At 42.9% G+C, this 27,727-nt stretch overlaps 1 protein-coding gene across 1 annotated transcript in view; it reads right to left on the bottom strand.

Moving 5' to 3' along the window:
• LOC137650943 (cryptochrome-1-like) overlaps window positions 1–11,346 on the bottom strand; it is a 145,543-nt gene extending 134,197 nt beyond the window's left edge. The window contains exons 1-2 of the mRNA XM_068384088.1: window positions 11,140–11,346; window positions 4,020–4,181 (exon numbers count right to left, since the gene is read on the bottom strand). Coding sequence (XP_068240189.1) covers window positions 4,020–4,181; window positions 11,140–11,346 — 369 coding nt within the window. The remainder of the gene's footprint in view (window positions 1–4,019; window positions 4,182–11,139) is intronic.
• Window positions 11,347–27,727: the final 16,381 nt, after the last annotated feature.

Here is a 27,727-nt window from a genome sequence, read left to right on the forward strand (position 1 = left end):
TCGAACTCAAGGCGGATCAGTGAGTCTGGAAGCCTGGGGAGATGCTCGCTGAACTGTGTGGAGGCACAGTCAGCGCTCAGTTTGCCCGTCGTGAAGGTAGCCGGGGCGTTATGCCAGCACTCGTGGTCACCTGGGAATGGGAGGGAGGTCAGGTCCGTTTCCAGAAGCTGCGGTAACGGTTTGTCCTCCTTGATGGCCTGATGGGCTAGTTCCATCATCTTGGTGACGCATGGAGTGGGGGTTTGCTCATCTACAACGAACATTGTGTAGGAGCTCTTGTGGGGTGTGAGCATAGTGTTCACACATTTCCACTCATTCAGTGTTCGAATCCAGGTAGACTGGGCCTGTTCCTTAGGGTAGATTACTGTCTCCTTAGGAACTTTATCCAACCTAATGAGAGCTTCTTCGGTCAAACGAGCAAAGCCGGGGAAGGGGAATTGGAGGCCCGGCGGGTAGAACTCAAAGTCCTCGATAGGCCGGGTGCCACAACCCTCGATGGTCAGCATGCCATCTTTGAAAGGAGAGTGCAGAGCCCTTCTCCATGGGTTGTTCTTTGTAAATTCTGGGAGCTTGGAGGCATCCGGGATGGCGTACTGCTGCTGTTGCGGCAGTCCCGAAAGCATGAGGCTTTCCACTAGGCTCTCATTGTTCTGCATCCTCTCAGTGAGGGACGTCATCATGGACCCGATCTGAGTCAAAAGCTTGTTAGAAAAAGCGTCCGGGTCAAAGGGAGCCACCGGGGTGGTTACGGAGGCTGTCTTTGTTCTTGAACCATGAGAAGACGAAGATGCGACAGCTGAGTCTTTGGGGACTCTAGAGGAAGAAGTCTTGACAGACTTCGGAGATTTGGAAGACTTACGGGTCTTCAGCAAAGGCCTGCGTTGAGCCTTAACCTTCGGGGCAACCGGACGAGGCCTGATATCAGCCCCGTGGTTCCCCGGGAAGCCCTGAAAAGAAGAATGAGTAGAAGTAGAAGAGAAAGTCGGGCTAAGGAGAGGAATCTTAGCCCGAGACCCACCTGCCTCACTTACCTACCTACCTAGATCCGGCTCGTCGAGGGCCATAGGCTCTATGTCGAGGTTAATAGCCGCGACGTCCTCCACTATGGCATCACCCATCACCTCCTGGTCTTCGGCTAAGAGCAAGACTTTTGTGATCTTAGCGATGATGGGGTCCGCCACATCCTTAGGGACCGCAGCCGAGGTCTTCGCGTTGGGGTAAATGAGGTTGCACCATTCTTCAGAAAGAACATAAGGCTTCTTAGCCTTAACGTTGCGGGCGAACCTGCCAACCCAGACCTTAAGGGTCACCAGGGCTGAAGTCTTAGAAGACTGGCAGCTCTGAAAGAGAATAGACCGTTACTAGTGGCAAGTGACTTCGATGGAGGAAGTGAAAACAAGTAGGTTTAGATATCTCCTTTGTGAAAAACAGGATCATTCGACTAGATGATACAGTGGAAATAACAGGAAATGTCAAAGATTAAAACTATGTAAATCTAAATAGTAACGGCAGTTCCACTTACCGAGTCCGAGGTGGGCGTTGAGACCAGCTTATAGCAGACCTCACAATTGTCTGGATGCCAGACAGTCAAGTCATCTACTAGGACAGCACAGTGGGAATGCGACCTACACACATCGTGGCTGCACGCTTGTTGAAGCACCGCCGCACATCTTACAGCGGACCACCTGTAAAATAAAGATACATAAGTATCCCGTAGTAGGTAAGGATTCCAGAGGAGCCCGGGGGCTCCAGGTGCTAAAAATAAACCGGCAACAGCCGGTCTAGGTACTAGAAACAACATTTTAAACCGTAAGAGTAATCGGTAAAAAACACTTAGTAAGGTAAAATACAAATAAATCAAATCCGTATAGCTATGATCATTCAAAAAGAGCATCGTAGAGTATAGAATACAATGAAATAATAATATGGGTAATGGTTATACCGTTGGCTCTGGGGAGACAACTGAGGTAGACCCAGGGGTCACCGCTAGCCTACCGGGGTAGGCGGGACAAAAATGGGGAGGGGGAGGAGGGGGAGAGTCAGAGACTCCCGCCAGTCACAAGGACCTTAACAAAGCAAAAAACCCAAAACTCAACAGAGCTCGAAAGCTAAATTAAAAGAATTCCTTGCAATTAAAATGGGGCTAACATCATGTGGGTTCCGTGGGATGCGGAACGTCACGGGGGGAATCCTATTGACTGGGTCCCGTGGGGTGCAGAACGTCACGGGGGGAATCACGCTGGAAAAATCCAAAGCATAGCTGAAATCACTCCAGCCAATCGATGGCCAATCAGAGCGGTGGAGAAAAAACGGCTACGAAAGGGCAGGGAGTAAGCGTAAATAGGATAATAAGCCTCGCTAGTGTTCATGGCTCCAACTGGAGGAGGGAGTCAGTAGACACCCCGGGGAGGGGGGGGGAGGTGACTGGGGAACGAGAGGACTCGACCCGTAAAGCAAAACAGCTGACTCCAAGTCTCATAGAGACGAGAGGTATCCCTGGAGTGGGGATGGGGTTGGCGGGGGGGAGGGGCCATACCCCTGCAGCGAGAACAAGCCAATGAGGGGCAGGAGGCGATCACGTGAGACAGGGAGACCAGGCGTACCAACCTGGCCGATGAACCACGACAATAACAACGGAATGACCATAAACGGATAAATGACTAAAGTAAAATAATATGATATAATATGATATAATGAACTAGGTAAGGCATGCGGCTAAAATAAGATAGTAAGAGAGGGACGCAGGGGAAGAGGCAGGGAAATAACGAGGCGAGCCCTCCAGCGCGGGTCAGTACCGAGCTGGACAGGGGGGCCAACATAACACTAAATCGGGTAGATGCCGATCGGAAATAAAACACAATTAACTAAATCAGACCTGCCTCGCGAGAGTCCCACTCAAACTAAAGCAAAATAACTAGGTGGTAAAGATAAAAATACTGGGTAAGAAACGCAATAACGCGACGTAACCAACTAGGGAGCGCACGAGCAGGCATGCCAACCTAAGATCAAAACTATGATACGTAGAATAATATCATAATAGCGTAAAATATCATAATCATGTAATAATAATAATATAACACAGGGTGTGATCGGTGATAAAACCCAGCGAAAGGTTCAAAACGAAAAACAATTAGTATAGAGGACTAATTGTAAGGCATTAAGAACGAGTGAAAGGAGGTAGCCAGCCAGCATGGCGGCCGCGAACGGTAAATAATAAAAACTGTGATAGAAATAAAACTAAGGGCAAGGCTACCTCCAAAGACTCAAAACTCATAGATCTGGTACTCAACTTAGATGGGGAGACAGTAGAATCCGACATCGTGTACAAAATCCTGGGTAAATACCGAAAAAACACCTCAGAGAAAACACAAGTGCAAACCAGCAAGTGCTATAAAAAGGAGAGACGTCACTGGCGTGGGTTGGACTGTTGGTAGTGGAGTTCGGAGTTGGGTGTTGAACGGCACCTCGCTGTAACAGGAATATTGAGAGGAGATATCTAAATGGTGCGAGACCTCTGGTTGTGATTTATCATGCCCCAGTATTATACTGACACCTTATAAGGTGAGCGAGCTGGGTTCAACCTGGCATTCCTATACAACTTTTTCTCTGGTAATTTTATAGCAGTTTTTACCTTAGAAATGATGTAAAAGGAGCATTTCACGGAGCGGCACAGGTAGAGCCCAGAAATAGATTTTTCGCTTCGCTCAAAATCCGTTCATTACAAATGGCAGAGAACTACGTGAAAAACCTCCTATAACGTAAATATTAGCATTAGAAATGTGTTTAGACTGAATATATTGGATATAAAATACTATGTTCATGAAAAGCTTAAATATCCTAGGAACAGCCTTTAATATTACCTATAATTTTTCCATTACCTAATAAAATATTGGGAGGTTCAAACCAGCTTGGTCTTCCACAGATTATAAAACAATACAAAAATAATGAATAAAAAACCATAAGGTACAAGCACTAATATCTTTTAGTATAAAAAAACAATCAACACCAGTAAAGCATACCAGAAACATTTCATAAGTGAGTGGTGGGTGTCCTCCATTTGCTTTAATGACACTAGAAGGATCCCACAGGGTATGTGAAATACACTCAACAAGTTCAATACCCAATTCTTCACACAAATGTCTTACAGCATTATCACGGTTATTCCAGATGGCTTCACAGTCCTGGAAGCATAAATACATATCAGTCAGTTAAATCTACTTTTCCCCTCATGAAAAGTTAATGAGCCTTAAAAAATTAAGTCTACTGAAAATTGAAGTCCTTTTCTCACCTTTATATTGACTTAATTGTATACTAAGAGTAATTTTCTCACCTATACATTGACTTTATATATAAGTTGAACTTGATTATATTTCTTAATAGAATAAATTTTCACACAGATATACAATGTATAAGTGCATTTTGATAACCAGGATTTTGAAAATTAAACATAACATTAATATTTGAGAGAGAGAGAGAGAGAGAGAGAGAGAGAGAGAGAGAGAGAGAGAGAGAGAGAGACTTCCCTCAATTTACATACCTATAAACTAAAAATATCCTGAAATGCCACAAAATAAAGTCAATACCAATTAATAACTAATGCACAATTCTTACATTTGCATATAAGAAAATTGCAATGAAAAAAAAAATTCAAAACCAAATAATTGCTTTACATTAGCTTAATCATGCATTGCTATGGTTTCCCGGCAAATCTATCAATATAAGATAAAGAAAATAAAGTAGACTTTGATATCTCAGATACTGAAGAATATGCATCCAGGTCCACCAAAACTCAATTTAGGTTACTGAATCCTTCTCTGCGTACCTTGATCCAGCTGTGAAAATCAGTGTGGTTGGAAAATGGGAACTATTTCTGAAGATATTGGGTTGTTAGAGAAAAACATTTACCGTAATTATACTAATTTCCTCAAGCCCAACAGTTCATATTAATCTGACTAGGAAGTCATGTGGTAGTATGCAGAGCTGTCCATGCTCTAAGAGGAGATGGATCTACATATACAATAGTGGCTGTTGAGAGAGGAATTATACAAGCAATTCAATGTCTCAAGGAGATGAGGGATCAAAACCTGGACTTGGTCCATGTACAATATCAATCTGCAGCTCTTATCTAGGATCTGGAAATAAACTGAAAATAAGGGCTTTCAAGATGGATGAGCCATTGGCTCTCCAATTAACCAAGAAAATAAAAAATGAGATGAAAGGTGACAGCTTGAGGAACAATTTTAAACACCTAAAGAACAGTACAGTATTTCATATGGTCTCACAGCAAACAAAACAGTAATGATACGAGCGATATCTTGAGAGGCAGATGATGTTCATATTGTGCTTACATATTGGTTAAGTAAGAAGACAACATGATCTAGGTCCTGGGGGAAGACCATGGCAAGAAGGATGACAAGTTTGTAAAGGCTCCAATATTACAAAAATTGTGAATGTCCGCTACAGCAGCCTACTTTGCTATGACAAGTTCATGTATTCAATCATATACCTTCTGCAACAGGAACATACTTTGGTTTTAATATAAAAAAGACATTCAAGAGAGAAGAAGCGTCCTCCTGAACTGTAGGATAAAACCAGAAGGAATTGTCACACAATGTATACAGTATAAGGACAGGACGTAAACTCAAAAATTCTGATATCCAATAACAAATATTAAAGCAAAAGCACTGATCCAAAAAGGTCATATCAGTCCTGGAGTGTAAAGTCATCTTTAGTCTTAAGGGTCATAAGACCTAAAGCGTGGAGATCCTGTCTAGAATTTGGTCCCTCAAAAAATAGATAATCAGGTTAAGGAGGATCGTGAATGTACTATTCCCATTGAGAACAACTATTAACCCTCTCTCAAAACAATCATATACCATTCTCTACCTATTCAGGATTTAAATAAATGTGATCCCAGATCACCATGGAGCAGAGGTGGATTGGGAGTGAAAATCGGCCCTGGAATTTTTTGTATGAAACAGCCAACTTGGCAAGCAAAGCGAGCCTATTCAGCTGGGGGTTTGGGGTAGTTATAAGCCCCGAGAGAAATTTTTGAAAAATGATAAGGTTTGCATGCATTTTTAAGGCTCGTATTCAATTAATTTAAAGGGAAATAAGGATAAATAACTGCTATAACATTGTACAATATAGTAAAGTTATTATGCATGGCCTGTATTTTTGGTATGTAATCAAACACAAACAGTGCAGTACGTTACTCTTAAAACATTTTGACTAGAAGAATTGAATGACCATATTTTGTCATAATATTATAAGATAACTCTAGTGAGGAGGTTGGTTTGTGGTCATCCATCTCCTGGTAAGTGATGTCTAGTCTAGCAGTGGAAGAAGCAGCAGCTATATCAACAGCAGTAGGACTAGTAGGGGTATTGGTTGTAAATGTTTATTGTTTATACTATTGCTCTTTTAAACCAACAGACACGACCGACTTATTCAAAAGAAAGAATCAACATTAAAGCTAGTGTGCTTTACAAAAATTCTCAATAAATCAGCAATTTTTTCTGTGCAAGTTACTCTTCTTAGCTACCCAATTTATTATACCATCATTATCAAGAGTCATTAAAATAATGTTCTCTACCCTACTGCCATCTAGTGCAAGATGTTCTTGTGAGTGTAGTCTACTCCTTAGCTGATTCTTGATTAATTTTAAATAAGAAATCTTCTCTCACATGTAACCTGCATATCCGACAGAGTGAGCAAGAACTCAAATGCTAAACATATAACAATATATGTATTAGTCAACAAATTATATCTACTAAGCATTTATTAACAGCATAGCTATTAACTAGTACCATGAATCTCACTCACCAATTGCTAGAGTTTTTCCTAATGTGAAAGTAATCTTTCACTCAAATTGTAATTAACATCTTCATAAGGTCAAAAGGTTTTAGATCAAGATTGATCAATTTATCTAAAGTTTTCTGGCAACCTGACATCTAAGGTCATTAACGCTGATATCATTTATAATAAATAAAGAAATTAAAGAATATTCTATTAAAACCATAAAAGTTAAGATGTCATTATAAAGATTAAATATTTTTCAGAAGACCTGCTTCTGAAATAAATCTAGAAATGCCGCTCGCATGGTAGGACACATGTCCAAGAATCTTGGCAAGGATGAACCTGTCATCCTCACCTCGAGCCTCAAACGGATATCTATTTCTTAAGTTGTTATAATTGGGGCATTCGGTCAACAAATGCTTCACTGTTATAAGTACTAATCAGTCATCGCAATATGGTTGGTGTTGGCCCTTTAGCAGAAACTCATGTGTTAGCCGAGTGTGGCCAATGCGGAGATGACAAAGAGATGTCTCCCACTTTCGGGGCATCATGTTATACCTCCAAGGAGATATAACATTTGTTATTTTTCTCATTTTATTGCCATCTAGACTATCCCAGTGCTGTTGCCAATTATTACAAAACAATTTCTTGATGTTAAGTAGGAAATCATTACAGGAAATGGGCTACCTTCTTGGTAGCAACTCGGATGCAGCATTCTTCACCAGTAAATCTGCCTTCTCATTCCCAGACAAACCTACGTGTGCTGGAACTCAACAAAATCGAACCATTATACCTCTTAGTCCAATAATAAAAAGTCATTCTAAAACCTTAGATTCCTAGACTGGGTTAAGTCTGTTAGGGGTGCAGATATATATGGTTATCTACGGATACATCCCTGATTATACACCTGACGGTAATTCTCTTGTAATATCACTGGCAGAAATATTATACAGTAGGAAGCTGTCGGAGGAACCTGCCATCAGGACGACATGGGTATCTAACCCAAAATATAGATTTTTCCTACGTTAGAATCCGTTTAATTCTAAAGGGTTACTAGAATTAAAAACTTCTAAAGCTTGAAGGATACTCCTTGAGTCACTAAAAATGGCAAAATTACCCTCCCTCTCCAATGCTATTTTCTCAATAGCGGTAAGTATGCCATACAGTTTGGCAGTAAATCTGGAAGCTGTTAAGAGGAAGTGCACCTCTACAATTAAAACTATTACTATGCACTCCAAATAAAATGCCAGCATAAGATTTGGAGCCATCAGTATATATAAAAGTTGATCCCCTTTGTTCTGCAACATGTTCCATAAAAAGATACCTGGATTTTAAGTCAGTCATATTCATTTTAACTCCAATAAAGTATTAACAAAAGATACTTATGGTAATTTCCATGGAGGCGTTGATGATACCTTAAATGGAAGCACCTTACTTCTAATTATATAAAGGCTGTTTATTAATTGTTTAACTCGAAAACCATAAGGTCCATTTGTTCCAGTCCAGGGACATGGCGTCCACTGCTTCCGCTAGAGGGTCCTTGTACGGGGCCATGTATCGAAGAAGTTTCTTGTTGTCGCTCGTTGCAAAGAGATTGATCTGCAGTTCCGGGATTGATGCAAGATGAAAGAGAATGATTCTGGGTCTAGGGACCATTCTGACTCTATCGGAGCTATCCTGGATAGAGCATCCGCTGTCAAATTGCGGAACCCTTGAAGGTGAACTGCTGACAAGTGCCATCTCTTCTTTTCCCCTAGTTGGAAGATGGCCAACATCACTTGGTTGAGTTGTGGCGATCTCAAGCCTTGATGATTCAGACATTTCATCACCACCTCGCTGTCCAGTATCAGTCTTATGTGGACTGAAGGATGAGGGGATAATTTCTTCAATGTGAGAAAGACTGCCATGGCCTCCAAAATGTTAATATGAAAGGTCCTGAACAGAGGGGACCAAGTTCCTTGAGCTCTGCATTGAAGGGAGTGACCCCCCCTCCTTCCAATGATGCGTCCGTGTGTATGACGACCGAGGGTGGAGGTGGCTGTAGAGGTACTGACCTCTTGAGCTTCCTGGCCTCCGACCATGGCTTGAGAAGTGATCGTAGCCGAGTCGGTATTGGTCTTCTGAGATCTCTCCGAGCGTTTGATGCGTATTTTCTCCAGACTCCTAATGCATCTTATAGCTGTGCTCTTAGCACTAGGTCTGTCACTCATGCAAACTGGAGAGAGCCCAGCACTCTCTCCTGATAGCATCTTGAAATCCAACTGGATTTTAGAAGTCTCTTGAAAGATCCCGCTATCTCTCTCCTCTTCTTTAATGGAATGGAGAGATGATGAGACTGAAGGTCCCAATGTATGCCTAGCCATTGGAACTTCTGAGCTGGAGATAGTCGAGACTTTTCGGTGTTGATCCTGAATTCTAGATGTTCCAGGAACTGGATCACTTTCTTGGATGCTTGCAAGTACAGTATTCTGCTTCCGATGCTACCCACACCAGCCAATCGTCCAAGGTATGACACCACCTGGACACCCTGTAGGCGTAGTTGTTGAACGACTGCGTCTGCAAGCTTCGTGAAGATCCTTGGGGCTATGTTTAGTCCGAAGGGCATGGCTCTGAAAGTGTACTTTCTTTTTTGTAGCCTGAATCATAGGTAGGAGGAGAGTTGGGGATTCATCGGAATGTGCCAATAGGCATCTGCCATGTCTATGGAGACTGTGTATGCCCTTTTGGGCAACAGGGCCCTTATGTGTTGAAGGGTTAGCATCTTGAACTTGTTGTTCTCGATAAATTTGTTGAGAGAAGACAAATCCAGAATGACTCTGAGTTTGTCTGAGTCCTTCTTGGGAACACAAAACAGCCTTCCTTGGAATTTGATGGACTTTGCCCTCTTTATCACCCGTTTGCTCAATAGCTCTCGGATGTATTCTTCCAGAACGGGGGTGGAGTGTTGGAAGAACTGAGGAAATGTTGGTGGAGCTGTCTTCCAGCTCCAACCTAGTCCATTCTTTATTATGCTGTGGGCCCAGGGCTCGAAGGTCCAGTGATCCCAGAAGAGTAGGAGTCTTCCTCCAACCGGAAGCATCTCATTGCCTCTGGTTTCCGGAGGGCTTGCCTCCTCGACCGCTTGCTCCCCTACCCCCTCTTCCTCTAAATGGCCATCTAAAGGAGTCTCTTCCTGAGTACCTTTAGGGCGAAAGGTAGTGGTCTGCCTTTCATAGGCAGGGGTAAAGGCTGGTGACTGGGTCACCACTTGCTGGGGTACCAACTGGTAGGTGGGTTGAGGCTGCGCCACCAACTGTGGCGCTGCGGTTGCGGGAAGTTGTTGTCTAGCAGGGCGAGTTTGCACTCTTGGCCTCTTTGTCTTTCTCTTCGGTTGGGGACCCTCATCCGGAGAAGACTTCCTTTTAGCCGACATGCCCCACTTCTGGAGAAGATTTCCATTTTCCGTGGCGGCCTTGTCGACTATTTCCTTGACTAGATCATTTGGAAATAGATCTTTCCCCCAGATATTGGAGGATATCAGCTTTCTGGGTTCGTGTTTAACCGCAGCCGAAGCAAACACGAACTCTCTACAAGCCCTTCTAGCCCTAACGAAGCTGTAGAAATCTTTAGTTAGGGTTGCCAAATGTGCCTTGGCCATGACCATGAACATATCTGGGGTTCTTTGCTCACTGGCCATTGCCTCCATGGACACTTGGAGGGACAGAGAGGCAGCAAGCCTCAACTTTGTATCTAGTTCTCTGCATAAGAGAAACTCAGACAACTTGCGGAGGTTTTCGTTGAACTGACGTCCAGCGATATCAGCCTCCAACTTCCCGACTGAAAAAGTGAGTTGGATATCTTTCCAGTCCTTACCATCAGATGGCAAGGCTAGGGAAAGGGGCCTACATTCTTCCAGTGTAGGGCAAGGTTTCCCTGCTTCTACTGCCTTAACCACCGCCCTGAAAGATTTTTCCGCAAAGGGGAAAACCATGGTTGTAGGAGCAAGAAAAGAAGGATGCTTCTTACTCAGGGCTGGCACCTTGGAATTGGCGAAGCCCTTGTCCTTTAGGCTGTTGGCTAGCAAAGCCTTAGCCTTCGAATGGTCAAGCACTATGACCTCCTTAGGCTCTGTCTCCTCCTTGGAAACCGGTTCCACCTTAAGATGAACAAAGCAGTCTGGATAGGACTCAAAGCTGGGTCAGAACTCAATGTCCTCAATAGGGACAGCTCCCAGCTTTTCCGAAATAAAGATCTTTCCTTTAGTTATGGGCATGTACTCAGCATGCCTCCATGGGTTAACCTCGGAACACGTGGGAAGATCCTTCACATTGAGTTTCCGTTGAGACCCACGGGAAGCTGTACAGTAATTCGAAAAATCTCCTTCCTGAATTCGGCTTCCCTCTGTTCACTCTTCTTCTCATACATTTCCATCATTGCTTTGATGGCAGCCAGAGTGTCGTCCGACTTCGTAGGTTGAGGAGCGGAGGACGTAGAGGGTACAGGTTCAGGGGCAGGAACCGACGAAACAGATATTTTTTCGACTTCCTCCTCTACCGTTTCAGGAGCCATCGTTGACTCCTCTTCTCGACCCTCCGCCAGAAGGTCCTTTTCGGTGTCCTCTGACACCTCTGACATCCTCTCAATATCTAGATGGATGTCCTTCATCGCATCCGAGACATCCGTATCAACGGATATCTGGACGCAAGGGATCTCAGGGCGAGGCTGAGGAATAACAGCATCCGCAGATGCTTTGGGAAATAAAAGGGCTCTCATACGCTCACTAGGGAGGTAAGGCCCCGTGGAATTCTTTTAAAAACCACGAACCCATTTGCGTAATTTATCCCAAGCTACATCCCTTGACTCTGCTGTCTTGGGATTATCAAAAGCCTCATTCATCAGGTCCTTACATACTGTACATACCTGCGGGTCCCAGTATTTGAGAGGTCACTTGGTTATGGAACAGCGGAACTGTGTACTACACCCCAGATGGCCATAGAAGTTCCTGCGACGGACGCTGCAGAAAACACTATCGCACTTCACGTAGTCCCCCTGTAAAGAGAGGAAAATAAAATGAGTATATTGTAGTCTATCTCACTAGACTAACAAATATTATAATAAATATTATAAATATTATAATAACAATTTCATTTTATTTTATTGCATATACTGTAGCTTAGGATAGGTAAGCTGGAAATGAAATAGGAAAGACACATACATGTGGTTCCCGCCCAGCCAATTGCTGTGACCTCCCTCAATATTAGCTCTAGGATATCCTCTATAAGAGCCCCAATGGAAGATTCTAACCTATAAGGATAGAGTAGTGTAAGCAACACCTATTTCCAAAAGAGCAAATAATGAGGTCAGAGTAACTGATCAACAATCAGTGTAAAGAAAAAGGGAATTCCTTTCCCAATTCTATAAGGTCTCAACAATAGACTGCGCCTGGAAACACAGAGTATGTTGGAAAATTTTACTACTGTATAATCATATACCATAGTTTTTTGTCTGCAGTATGCTCTATACTACAGATGTACTGGCTACTGTATATTCATATACTATAATTGCTGCCGGCATGCTGCCGGCAGGGCTAGTACACAGACTTAATTCAACTGACAAAATTAATCGTCTATATAGCCGGCAGTCCGCCGGCTTGCCGGCGACCCACCGGCTTGCCGGCGACCCACCGGACTGCCGGCGGGCGATCGACTGTCGGCGCACTATCCCAGCCATTATTCAATGTGACTAGGTAGAGGCCAAAGTACCAACACTCAGCAGAGTCAGAAGTGACAGTGAATTAATGGCTGTCAAACCACAAGCCTAGCCTGCATCTTGCCGGCAAGGTTAGTGGCCAGCAGCTGCCAGATTAGGTTAGTAGCTGGCAGCACTAGTCAACAGAGAGAGAGAATGCAAAGAGTGAAGGGTGATATAAGGGTGGCGGCACTAGCCCCCATATCACTGCCTTCCTCCTGGATGAGGGTTCTAATGGAAGGGGTGAACGTATCATGATCAAACTTCCCCCCATCCGACCCTGTGCCGGCAACAGTCGGTCAGAGGAAGCAAATGGCAGCCCAAGAGAGGACTGGAGAACACTCTAAAGCAAATGGGTCTCCTGCCGGCAGCTAGACCTGCCGAAACAGCTATCCCAGGACATCATGTTCTATAGGGAAGCTAGACGACTAGGCCATGCAGGCAGAAGACCGAGCCGGCCCTACAACACACTGGCAGACGGCGAGATTGTAGGACGACGGACATAGAGGTGTGATGGCTAGGCCATCACTAAAGGACAGAATGGGAAGGGAAAAGGGTCCTGTATAGGGTGTGAGAGGAGCCGGCGGCATGCCATCTCTTCCACACCTAAAGGAAACTCTGTTTCAGTATCAGCGCCATCCTAGGCATATGGGGAGTACATTCCCCAGCCTAGGGTCTGCCAATACAGTAAGGGGGCCGGCATCATCTAGCCGCCACCTTGATAAGAAACAGAATTCCCATGCCGACGCCATCCTAGACAGAAGAATAATCATTATTCTTCAGCCTAGGGTCTGCAAGCACAGGACTAATCGCTAGACTACAGGGAGAAGGGGATTACATGACCCCTTCAAGTGCAGTCTAGGGGGGCAAGGCCTCCTATGCCAACAACTAGGTCCAACAGGGGAGTACATTCACGTTGCTGAACAGCTGCCGGCACACAACAAGTACTCTGAGGTTCTGACCCAAACCCAAAGCTCACCAACAGTGGCTTGGTAAAGGGCAGAAAAACCCTAACCTAACCTTACCAGAATCACAATTCAGGGCAAGACCAGCTAGGATTGTAGCCATAGACTACACTTAGAGAGAAGAAGGGATTACCTTATATGTAAGGGTAACCGGGGAGATTGTATCAAAGTATACTAAAGCCACTAGGTTACTAGCCTAGTTACAGTGAGATCGACTACCTAACTCATCAAAGCTCTCTCGTATACTATCTTGGAAGAGGAAATTTACGTGCAATCTTACATGTATAAATTGCCTAATATCTTCATTTAAATCTAATAGTACCAGGAACACTTATTATATCATGCAAGAGAGTAAACCAAAACGCCTTGGCTAGGAAGGCTAGCGTAAACAAGATCAGCTACCTAATTCGCCAAAACTAAGGAGAATACTATCGGCATAATATAATTAATTCCTAGCAATGAAGACTACATAGCTAAATATAATTATTTAAGCTGTTATGCCGGGAAAGTCGTTCTGGCTAGATAAATAATACATGCGTTACGAATGACAGCGCCGAAGGCTCCTCCGGTCCAGGCAATAGCTCTGCCAAAAACATAGTATAATTCGAGTAATTCTTTACTTTACGGCCAGAGCTAAATTTATACAATATAAGAATTAAATACTCAACTTTCCAGAGGCAGAAGCAGCTGGAGATTGCATGATAAATCCAATATAACGAGAGAGCACTGGGAAAAACCACAGAGCTGAAACGCTACAGAGGAAGGAATAAAGATGGCGGATGATTGTGGCGCCATCTGAGTACTCAAACAGTAACGGAGGAGGAGAATTCTATAACGGCTCCTCTTTTATTTTGCCACTTTTTCCCCTCGATGCGTAAACGCTATGTGGGGTGCAGATTGGTATGTGGCGTGTCAAGAATACGTCTCCTGATATTATGCGATATCCTAAAAGGAAACTTTAAGGATATTCGCGCCAGAAGTTAGAATTCTGGAGACCTTAAGTTAAATTCTCTGGGATTAACACTGCAGTCAAATATACCCTAGAAAGCTACTGAAAGGAACCTTCCATCCACACGACATGGCCATCTCACCCAAAAATAGACTTTTCGCTTCACTCAAAATCCGTTTTATAATGTAATCTCCAGCCTCTTCTGCCTCTGGAAAGTTGAGTATTGAATCTTTACAGTGTATAAATTTTACCTCCTGCCTCACAGTGAAATTAGATTAATTTTAAGAGTGGGAGCATCGCCGATCACCGGAGGCACCATGGGCGCTGTTGTTCATAACGCATGTGTTATTTAGTTAGTCTGAACGACTTTCCCGGTTTCTAATGCCATGAATATTTATGGAGCTATTCAGTTATATAATTCTAGGAAGATATATATTATGTCGAGTGTATTCTTAGAGTTTCGGCGATTCAGGTAACCGAACCTCGCCCGCGCTAGGCTTCCTAGCCTACGCGCTTTAGTTTACCTTCATGCATGATATAAACGACATTCCTAGTGGTAATAGCATTTAAATATGATGCTATTTAGGCAATTTATACTTGTAAGATATTGATTGCATATATATATTTCCTCTTCCTACGATCGTATACGAGAGTTTCGGCGATCAAGGTAACCGAATCTTGCCTGGCACTAGGCTACTAGCCTAGGTGCTTTAGTATATTTTCATACATGTTCCCGGTTTACCCTTGTGTATCGTTTTATCAATTCAGGTGGCGACAGATATCTCCTAGAATTATTATATAAATTGATACTCATCTCCAGTGGAGATCTAAGGGTATTCCCTTCTCCCTCTGAGTGTAGCTGTAGGCTACAAACCTATCATGGTCTTGCCACAGTACACATTCCGGCTTGACTGGACTAGTGTTTTCTGTCCTTATCCCTGGCCGGCAGATAGCCGACTTGGAGTTTTGGGTCAGAACCTCGGAGTATTCAGTCTTTTGCCGGCGGCCGGTGGCAGGGTGAATAGTCACTCCCCTGCCGGCCTCAGCTGCCGGCATAGGAGGCTAGACCTCCCTAGGCCGCACCTGAAGTGGTTGTATGTTGCAGTTACCTTCTCCCTGCGGTCTAGAAGGCTAGTCCTGTGCTCGCAGACCCTAGGCTGAAGAATAGACATTCTTCTGCCGCCTAGGATGGCGCAGGCACATAAAGAATGTTTCTCCCAGGTTAAGAGGGGCCGGCAAACCTGCCGCCCCCCTCTTAACCCAATTGGCAGACCCTAGGTTGAAGAATAGATTCTTCTGCCGCCTAGGACGAGTTTCTTCGTTGTGTGGTAGGACCGGCAACCCTGCCGCCTCCTTCCACACTTCATACAGGACCCTTTTCCCTACCCCCTCTGTCCTTTAGCGATGGCCTAGCCATCGTTACTCTTTGGCCGTCGTCCTACAATCTCGCTGCTTGCCGGTAGGTTGTGGGGCCGTCCGGGGCTCACACATAGCAGCTGTTTAGTCGCTCAGCCTTCTCTTATGGACGCAAGGCTCCGGGAAAAGCTGTGCCGGCTGGGCCGGCTGCTGGTGGGAGACCCCTATTCTGTAGCGTGTTCTTCAGTCCTCTCTTGGACTGCCATCCACATACCAGCGGCCGGCAACGGTTTGTGTTTGGATGGAAGACTGAATGATACATTCTCTCCTTTCATTTGAACCCTCCTTCTGGAGGAAGGCAGTAAGACTCAATACTTACACCCTTATTTATTGTTAACATACATTTATAAGGTACCCTTCACTCCATGCTTTCTCTCTATCTATTAGCTAGTGCCGCCAAGTTCTAACCCAGCCAGCAGATGCCGACCGGGTCGGCGCCGCCAACCACTACCCCAGCCGGCTAAATGCCGACTGGGCCAGTGCTGCTGGGTGCTGGCCTGGCCGGCAGGACGGTTGCCACTGGGTACTACCACAGCCGGCAGGTGCCAGCCGGGTCGTTACCGCCGGGCACAACCCCAGCCGGCGAGACGCCAACTGGATCGTGCCGCTAGGTGTTAGCTTAGCTGGCAACATGCCGACTAAAAAACTACAGTATATGATTATACAGTAGCCAGTATATTTGCAGTATAGATTATACTGCAGACAGAAAACTATAGTATATATTATACAGTAGATATTTTCAAAAATACTCTGTGTATCCTTGCACAGTCTTATGTTAAGACCAATTATATATTGAAAGAAAGATTTCTTTTCAATAAACTGATAGATGATCAGTTACCATTGACCCACTTTATTAAAACCTTGGGAAAAAGTCAAGTGTTAAGTTACACTTTTCTAACCTTAGAGGTTAGAACCCTTCCCTTGTTTCCTGAATAGGAAAACTCTAGGTTTTAATTATGGGGGAGGTCACAACAATTGACTGGACAGGAAATACAAGAATGTGTCTTTCCTAGTTCCTTTCTAGCTTGTCTATCCTAAGCTATAATGCAATAATATTAATAATAATATTTATATAGTTTACCGAGTGAGTTAAACTACCGCATACTCATTTAATTTTCCTCTCTTTACAGGAGGACCATCCCAAGTCCCAAGGCGTCTTTTGCAACGTGAGGAGCAAGGACTTCTGTGGCCACATGGAGTGCAGAGCTCATGCCCTCTGCACAGCTACTAAGGGATCTCTTCAGTGCTGGGACCCCCAGGACTGCAAGACTTGCAAGACCTTGGTGACCGAGGCGTTTGACGACCCCAAGACAGCGGAGTCAAGGGATGCAGCTCGAGAGAAGCTGCGCAAATGGGTTCGTGGGTTCCAGAAAAACACCATGGGACCCTACCTTCCTAGCGAAAGGATGCGCGCTTTGCTGTTCCCGAAAGCGGGTGTGGAAGCCGTCATACCCCAATCACGACCTGAGATCCCTTGTGTCCAGATTGCTGTAGACACGGACGTCTCTGACGCTATGAAGGACATCCACCTAGATGAGAGGATGTCGGAGGTGTCTGAGGACACCGAAAAGGACCTCCTAGCAGGAGGTACCGAGGAGGAGTCCACCTTGGCTCCTGAAGATGAAGAAGAGGATGACGTTGAGTCGGAGACCCTTCCATTGGTTCCGGCTCGAGAGCCGTTACCCTCTACATCTTTTGCCCCTCCAGTAGATGAAATGAGACAGGCAATGGCCAGTGTCATGGCCATGTTGGAGAGTCTTCGCAAGCAAGGCGAAGAAAGAGAGGCGAAAATAGAAAGGCAGATGGCCCAACTTTCAGCTTCTGAAGGGTCTCGCAAGAGACTTAAGGTTCAAGATCTACAAACTTGCTCTGATGTGAATCCCTGGAGGTATGCAGAATACATGCGAATGACCAGTGGCAAGACATTCATATTGGAGAAGTTGGGAACCATCCCTATTGAGGAAGTTGCATTCTGGCCAAACTTCCGGTCTTACCCAGATTGCTTCGTCCGTCTGAAGACGGAACCTACATTAAGGGAGGAGACAGAACCTAAGGAGGTCATATTACTTGACCACGGTAAGGCTCAGGCTCCTCTATCAAGCAGCCTGAAGGAGAAGGGCTTCACTAACTCCAAGGTGTGAGCTTTAGCAAGAAACATCCCACCTTTCTTGCTCCAGCCTCATTAGCCTTTCCCTTTGCGGATAAAGGTTTTAAAATGGTGATGAAGGCAATAGAGGCAGGCAAACCTTGCCCTTCACTCGAGGAATGTAGACCACTTTCCTTGGCCCTGCCCACGGAAAACAAGGACTGGAAGGAAGTCCACCTTACCTTCTCAGTCAGGAAGTTGGAGGCAGATATCGGTGAATGGCAGTTCAGTGAAAATCTCCCTAAATTGTCTGACTTCCTCTTGCGTACGGAGCAAGAGACCAAAGAAAGACTGGCTGCATCTCTGTCTCTACAAATTTGTCTTGAGACGACAGCCAACAACAGTAGGACCCCAGATATGAACATGGTCATGGCCAAAACACACTTGGCGACCTTGGTCAAGGACCTGTATGGCTTTGTTAAAGCCAGACATGCATGCAGGGACTTCGTGTTTGCCTCAGCAGCAGTAAAACACGAACCCAGGAAGCTGATAACCTCCAATATCTGGGGTAAGGACCTCTTCCCGAGCGAAGTGGCCAAAGAAGTTGTGAACAAGGCCGCCGAGGAGAATAGAAATCTTCTCCAGAAGTGGGGCATGTCGAAGAAGAGGAAGTCTTCCCCGGATGAGGGTCCCCAGCGTAAAAGGAACACTAAGAGACCTAGGTTGCCCTCTCGCCCTTTCAGACAACAACAACTTCCCGCAGCTCCCATGACCGCGATGCCCTAGATGGTGGCTCAGCCCCAACCTACATACCAGATGGTGCCTCAGCAGCTGGTTGCCCAGTCACCAGCGTTCAACCCTGGGTTCGAGAAGCAAACCACTACCTTTCGTCCCAAAGGTAGAGAGTCTAAACGGGGCTCCTCTAGATACCCCTCAGGAGGTAAGGGTGGCAAGGGAGGACGCGGTAAAGGAGGGAAGTCCTCCTGAGACCAGAAGCCATGAGTTGCTTCAGGTGGGAGGCAGACTCCAACATTTTCAGGATCGTTGGACTTTCGATCCTTGAGCCCACAGGCTAATCAAGAACGGACTTGGATGGAGCTGGAACGAAGCTCCACCACCATTCCCTCAGTTCTTCCAACACTCTACCCCTGTACTGAAAGAATACACCCAAGAACTTTTGAGCAAGAGGGTGATAAGGAGAGCAAAGTCTGTCAAATTCCAAGGAAGGCTGTTTTGTGTTCCCAAGAAGGGCTCAGACAAACTCAGAGTCATCCTGGACTTGTCGCCACTCAACAAGTTCATAGAAGACTACAAGTTCAGGATGTTAACCCTTCAACACATAAGGACCCTATTACCAAAAGGGGCGTACATGGTCTCAATAGACCTGGCAGATGCCTACTGGCACATTCCAGTCAACCACCCTATCTCCTCCTACCTAGGATTCAAGCTACAGAAGAAGAATTACGTCTTCAGAGCCATGCCCTTTGGACTAAACATAGCCCCAAGGATCTTTACAAAGCTTGCAGACGCAGTCGTTCAACAACTACGCCTAGAAGGTGTCCAGGTAGTAGAGTACCTGGACGATTGGTTGGTGTGGGCAGCATCCAAGATGGATTGATTGATTGATTGAAAGTTTTCAGGCATCCTGACATCTAAGATCTTTGACGCTGATATCATTTAGTCTATATATATATATATATATATATATATATATATATATATATATATATATATATATAAAATAAAAGAATATTCAATTAAAACCATAAAAGTTTAATGGCATTGTAAAAGTTAAATAGTTTTCAGAGGACCTGCTTCTGAAATAAATCTAAAAATCCCACTTGCATAGTAGGACACATCATGTCCAAGAATCTTGGCGAGGATGAACCTGCCACCCTCACCTCAAGCCTCAAATAAATATCTATTCCTTAAATTATTATAATTGGGGCATTCAATCAATAAATGCCTCACTGTTAGAGGTACCAAACAGTCTTCACAATATGGTTGGTGTTGGCCCTTCAGAGGAAACTCGTGTGTCAACCGAGTGTGACCAATACGGAGACGACAAAGACACTTCATCCATTTTCGGGGCATCATGTCATACCTCCAAGGAGATATGACATTTGTTACTTATCTCATTTTATTCCCATCTAGACTATCCCAGTGCTATTGCCATTTATTGCAAAGCAATTTCTTGATGTAAGGTAGGAAGTCATTACAGGGAATGGGATACCTTCTTGGCACCAACTCTGATGCTGTATTCTTCGCCAATGAATCTGCCTTCTCATTCCCACACACACCAACATGTGCTTGAACCCAACAAAATCGAACCATTATACCTCTCCTTCCAATAATTAAAAGCCATTTTAAAATCTTTGAAACTATAGGGTTACTAGAATTAAAAACTTCTAAAGCTTGAAGGACAATCCTTGCATCACTAAAAATGGTAAAATTACACTCCTTTTTCAACGCTATTTTCTCAACAACGGTTAGTATGCCATGCAGTTAGGCAGTAAATATGGAAGCTGTGAGAGGAAGTGCACCTCTACAATTAAAACCATTATTATGTACTCCAAATCCAACGCCAGCATCAGATTTGGAGCCATCATTATATATAAAAGTCGATCCCCTATGTTTTTCAACATGTTCCATAAACAGGGACCTGGATTCTGTCAGTCATATTCTTCTTAACTCCAATAAAATATTTACAAAATGATATCTCTGGTAATTTCCATGGAGGTGTTGATGATACCTTAAATGGAAGCACCTTAATTCTAATTATATCAAGACTGTTTAAAAATTGTTTCACCCGAAACCCATAAGGTTGACGAGATTTTGGGTGCAACTCAAAGTATGTTGAGTGACTTACATGGCTTGCAGTCTGAAAGGCTAAAGAATTAGGGAGTCTTTGCAATCTGAACCAATACCGAATAATAGCAGAAATTCGGTAAAGATCTAGAGGTAACTCTCCAGCATCAACAAGGAGACTTGGGTTAGGTGAGGTTTTAAATGCTCCTGTGGACAATCTAATACCACCATGATGTATTGAATCTAATATCTTTAACCGGCTTGGGGTGGCTGAGGAGTATATTTCACATCCGTAACTGATTTTGGAAAAAATCAAGGCCTTGTATAATTCTAAAATAGTACAGGTATTGCTCGACTTACGACCTATGCGACATGCGACTATTCGACTTTACGGCCATTTTTTCAGGGTGATGACGTCACAAGTTTATCGGAAATAGGACGAATATTTCCTTGAAAATAATCTATTTTCTTGTATACATATAAACTGATTTATCGATTGGTAAATTATCATTTTCTTTTATTGTTAATATTCAGTATTTATTTTCAGTTAAAAATACATTAAGAAAAGTTTTAATATCCGTTGAGTTCATATTATATGTCTGGTGACGTCACATCACCGGCGGAAAGCTTCCAGGCAATACAGTGATTTCCTTCCCGTAGGCTAATGATTAATATTAGTATTTCCATTATCGAAATATTAAATAATGATACAAAGTATTTTGAGGGTCTGTATCGGTTGTCATGAGTACAGTACTACGTAGCGTAAATTTGACTGTACTCTACTTTTTTTAATCTCTGATAATGGATCGATGTTTATCTAAAGAAAATATACTATTAGGGCAAATATTTTCTTGAAAATAATATATTTCCTTTTACATTATAAAAATAAAATACTTTTGTTTGTTAAGTTAGTATTTTCTTTTCATTTCTTGCAAGCAACAAAGAAAATGAATTTACATATTTTGCAAGTCATTCTTCGTAGAGATTACTGTACGTCACGTGACTTGTGACGTCATGTATCTGGCGGAAGCGCGCTGACAACCAAATGATTTCCTTTCATTGTTACCGAGTAATCTTATTACAGCATTCCCATCATCGAAACGCCCTGTAACGTTATCAAGTGTTTTAGTGGTCTATATCATTAGTTATAAGATTAGTACAACTTACCGTAAATTCAAGAAAAAAAGGCTGATGAAGTCATATTTCTGGCGGAGGGCGAGAGGCAAATCAAGTGATTTCCTTCCGATGCGTTACTATTCCCATAATTGAAACATCGAATAATGATATATAGAATTTTTTAATAATTTTCAAAAAAAAAAATATGAAGATACAACTGAATTAAAAACAAAATACAGAGAGAGAGAGAGAGAGAGAGAGAGAGAGAGAGAGAGAGAGAGAGAGAGAGAGAGAGAGAGAGAGAGAGAGAGAGAGATAGCGTATTCCTTTTATAACTAATAATGTCTATAAACGAACTGTATGGAAAATGTGATACCCTATAACATATTGGCGCTGATGTAATATGCATTATGAAGAAATTTTGAATGTCAAGAAAATTATATAAATCCGTGTTATTCGCACTATATATATGTGCTCATAATAGTAATACGGCAGCATGACCTTGAGATCAGCTGATGCCAACCGAAAGTAAATTAAAAGTATTTGTTGATTATTGATATGCTCAAGAAATTGAAATATAAAATATAAACGTTCTTTAATAAACCACAATTAAACACAGTAATGTCTAATGAAATATAAAGGCTTAATATTGAACTAGAATACTGTATGAAGCTTTAAAAATGAACTACCCGTATGCGATTGCGAGAGCAAGCACACACACACACGCACACACACACACACAGAAAGAGCTACAACGATTTCGCATTATACCTAATGATTAGACGAACTGTATGGAAACTGATTTCCTGTAACACATTGGCGTTGATGTAATATTCACCATGAAGATATTTCTAATAAGTTAAGAAATTATAAAAAAATATGCCATACGTATGTACGCCATATTTTGATACGGTAGGTAGCGGCACTTTCATGTCAGCTGATCATAACCAAAGGTAAACAAAATTTTCAGTACTCGATTGTAAAATGCTTCCAAAATTGATGAATAGAATACAATAATGCATTTATAGAGCATATGATATCCTATGAAACAAGAAAATGGAATAATGATAGACAGTAAGAAAATATTGACAAAATATGATCCAGATGATTGCCGGATCATAACGTATCAAAATAAATCTACGGAAACTTCACTTTTCCAGTTCGACATACGGCCAACTCGACTTACGACTCATCTCTCGGTCCCTATCTCGGTCGTAAGTCGAGCAATACCTGTATTGCAGTCTGCCCCCCATGATGTATGGGACAATACTTTTAAAATATTCAGAGCCTCGAGACATTTAGGTTTTAATGCTTTTAAGTAAAAAACCAATGTAAGCCTACAATCAAATATCAAACCTAAAAATTTAGCTTCACTTGCACATGGTATCCGTTAACCTTTAATAAATATATCCGGGTCTGGATGTACTCCCCAGATACGACAAAAATGGACAATAGTAGTTTTACTTGTCGAGAACTTAAATCCATTCATATCAACCCACTGGATAATTTTGTCAATTGAGAGTTGTATTTTTCTCTCAACCATTGCCATTCTAGCTCCAGCAAATGATATTGAAAGATCATCCACAAATAATGTTGAGAGAACATCCTGGGGAATGACCGAGAATATCCCATTAATTGCTAATGCAAAAAGGGTTACACTCAGCACAGTCCCCTGAGGAACTCCTTCCTGACACTTACTCTCTGATAGAGCATCCCCCACCCTCACTTCAAAAACTCTATTTGAAAGAAATGCCTGAATAAATATTGGCACCTCTCCTCTCAATCCCAATTCATGAATTGTTTTAAGTATACCGTATCTCCAAGTGGTATCATATGCCTTTTCCAGGTAAAAAAAGACTGTCACATGGTGCTGTTTGGAAGCAAATGCTTCACAAATAAAGGACTCAAGTCTTAAGTCTTATTAACACATCAGTCGTTAAGTGTATTTTTCTGAATCCACATTGAATCGGTGATAAAATACCCTTCTTTTCAAGGTACCACATCAGTCTTACATTGACCATCTTCTCCATAATTTTTCATAAACAAGATGTCAATGCAATAGGTCGGTAGTTTGCTGTTAAAAACTTGTCCTTACCGGGTTTTAAAAAGGCTAAAATGATGGCTAGTTCACAAACACTTGGATAACTATGATCATGCCATTTTCTATTAATAATGCTTAAAATAAATAACTTTGTATTAAAATGTACATGTTTAATCTTTGCACATGGATTTCCATCGGGTCCAGGGGCTGTATCGTTACAAGTGAAAAGTGCCGAATCATATTCTCTTTCAGTGAAAGGAGAATTATATGACTTCCCTTCCTGTTGCAAAATTTAAAATTTTCTTTTCTTCAATGCTCCTGTACTGGTGACCCGGAGCAGCTACACTCTTGCACGATACATTTGAAAAATGGTCAGCCAGGGCATTGCTAACTTCATTTCCTTCAGTCACATACTGAGCATTCATTTTCAACACTGGTGGTGGGTTTGGGGTGAATTTGCCTGCAATCTTTTTTACTTTCCTCCATACAGAAGATGGTGGTGTTCTACTATTAATGGAGGAAACAAAAGCCACCCAAGATTGGCGTCTAGCTTCTTTCATGGCATGACGGAACTCTGCTCTACACTTTTTCTACGTTATCAAATTTTCACCGGTACGGAGTCTACGCAATCTAGTCAAGAGATTTTCTGGTGGCTCTGTGCAAGGCTGTTAATTCTGAACACCACCACGGGACTCGTTGTCTTTTGAATAGTCCTGTGGTTTTCGGAATCGAATTGATTCCTACTGTATGGATAGTTCCATTCAGTAGGTCTATTGCATCATCAATACTTTCAAACTGTTCTGCACTCCCTTCGATTTCACTTAGCTCACAAAATTTAACCCAGTCTGCGTTGTCAAGATTCCATCGTGGCGATCTTTGTAAAGGCGGACCCTTGTTGGTGTTTATAATGATTGGTGCATGATCAATAGTATGCCAATCATCTAATGTCCTCAAATCAAAATCAAGAAGGCAGTTAGAGCTTGCAATTGATGGGTCAATGCATGACAAGGTACCTGTCTAAATATGGAAGTGCGTGGGCTCTCCTGTATTAAGGAGTCCCACATCCTCATTCTCCACAATTGATGAGATAAAATTTTTGCCAAAACATCACCCCACAAAGGATGTCTACCATTCATATCTCCCAGTAAGAGAAATGGTTATTTGGGGAATATCTCGACGAACGTACATGAGACTTCCGCCATGGCTCCCTGCTTGATGATTATATGCTGTTCTATAGCTAACATAGTCTCGAGGACTAGGAGTGTTAGCATCAAGCATACTTTCCTGTAGACATACAATTATGGGGGAATGTTCATGAATTAGAAGCTCAAGTACTTAAAATTTCGCCCTGACAATTCCTTTGCAAAATGGAGGAGAAAACTATGGATTATTTCTGGAAGACATCTTGGATGAGGTCTTCCTATTAGCAGTTTTTAATCTAACATTATTTCCTGTAGGTTTCTTCAGAGATGGTCTTGTTATGTTGGGTTTTACAATTGTGTTTTTCTTTGTATCCTTTTGATCTATTTGTTGAGGTGGATGGTGGACCTCAACTTGAATTTCTGACTTATTTAAATTGTCTTCTGGTTGATCGGAAACATCAAGACAAAACGTCATATTTATTTGATGACATAACTCTAATATTTCTTATGGAAGGGGGTGAGAGAGATGGAGGTCTCTCTTTTACAATTAATAGGTTGTGAGTTACCAGGTTTTTGCACCTTCCCCACAACAGGTACACCTGATAACTTGGTTTCAGGTGGAATCTCCATTAAATCAGGCGAGGATATGGCCTGGGAGAGGTTAGTACTATCCTTTGTAATGGGGGACAAAGGTTTGATAGTGGTGGGCAATGTCTCTTTGTTGATAATCAATGATAAATCTTTAGGAGGAGATGTTCTTGTCTTATGCTGCACTTTATCAATAGATGGTGAATTCCTTTTTCGAGAACTACCAACAGTAGTAGGTGGGTGAGATGATTCCCGAGGAAATTTTTCTCCTGTTTTTAATGTCTTTGCATAGGTATTAGATTTATTTAATAATCTCTTGGCATGCCCCACGCTTACATGTTCAATAAAGGGATTTTGACGAAGGAAAAATCTATTTCTGGGGAGAGACCTGTGGCGCCCGGTGAAAAGGGTCCTTCTAATATACCTTTTCTGATAAAACCTTCATATTATACCAGAGAAAGATAAAAGCATGGAATGCAGAGGTTACAACCCTCGCGCGAGCACCTTGTGGGTGTCGTGTATAAAGCAAAGGCGCGTGAAATCCACTATTCACAGGTTGTCTTCCATTTAGTTAATTCCTTCGTCAAAGGGATGGGCCGATACAAAGGCCCTAGCCAACCCACCAGATGCACGCCACCCACGCCCCGACGCGAGCGCCATCTGAACAACATCCTTCTGTATTGGACACGATGGCTTGGAAAGGAAAGGGTGGGATCGTGTAAAAATAAAAGGGAAGGGTTTCACCGGGCACCACAGGTCTCTCCCCAGAAATAGATTTTTCCTTCGTCAAAATTCCTTTTCAGGGTCGACCTGTGGCGGCCGGTGAAAATGTACCAGAGAATGCCTTCCAAGCCCAACAATAACTACTAATTTATTGAGGGGAGAGAAAAAACAGCATGTAAAGAAAAACATATATAATTAAGGTAAGTAAGCATAAATCATAACTAGCCACAGGGCATAGTGAGAGTAAGGCTAAACAAACATGATAACGGGGAAGCCTCCGAGTATCAGAGTAAACATGCAACAAAACTGACATGGCTAAGAATACCCCAACACTAAAATTACGGTAAACACAATAATAGTTACAATCATATTAACCTAATATGTAATAAACTTAGGGCTAACGAACCACCAAGGAAACGGCGTCGTGGTGCGAGTGGCGGGTAGTAGGGAGAAGAAAAGAGATGGATGAAAGGAAGAACAAGAGATCACTGGGGAGAGATAAGGCTCCCAGCGGCAACCGTTGGGTATTTAAGGGCCTGTAAGTTCTTTAGATAGTGGCGTTTGAAGACCATAGGATATTTCCAACCCGTGTACTTTTTAAGGTCATCAAAATCCATATTTTGGAAATAATTGATGGAGGTAGCCACTGACCGGATATCATGAGCATGGGGAAATGATCCCGGATTGGCTTGTTTAATGAAGTATAGGATCTGTTGCCAAATACCACGTATGGAAATGGTGCCTCCTTGTTCTCTGATAAACAAGGGGCCAGATGATCAGGTAGCCGTCCTGGCTAAAAAGGCCCTGAGAGTAGTGACTGGACATAGAGAAGTATCTTGGAGAAGAGGAATAATCTTCCAAGGGGACCACCTATTTTGGGGGTCTTCGTTTTTAGCTAGGAACGCCCTGTCTGGAGAAAGAAGTACTTCACCTGAAGGGAGGAAATCGATATTTTCTGAGTTTCGTGAGAGAGCTGCTAGTTCTGAGATTCTAGCACCCAAGGCCAAAGCTGTTAGAAATAAAGTCTTCCTAAGAAGAGTGATATAGGAGCAGGATTCGTTGTCCGTGTCGGAGGCAAGTTTGAGGACATCATTTAGAGACCAAGAGACCTTCTGTGGACGAACCGAAGGTCGAAGCCTAGCACATGCTTTTGGAATAGACGAGAAATAAGACTCCGCCAGGTTAATGTTAAACCCAACCAGGAAGACCTTCCTCAGAGCTGACTTAATGGTGGTTATAGTGCTAGCTGCTAGGCCTTTGTCAAATATGGACCTAAAGAAGGAGGTGGCTAAATTAGGAGTCATAACCGAATGGTCTGAATTCTTTAAGAAATCTGCTAGTTTCTTAACTGCCGAATCATATTGGCGA

This window comes from Palaemon carinicauda, chromosome 12 (assembly GCF_036898095.1).
Source record: "Palaemon carinicauda isolate YSFRI2023 chromosome 12, ASM3689809v2, whole genome shotgun sequence".
NCBI classification, from domain to species: Eukaryota; Metazoa; Arthropoda; class Malacostraca; order Decapoda; family Palaemonidae; genus Palaemon; species Palaemon carinicauda.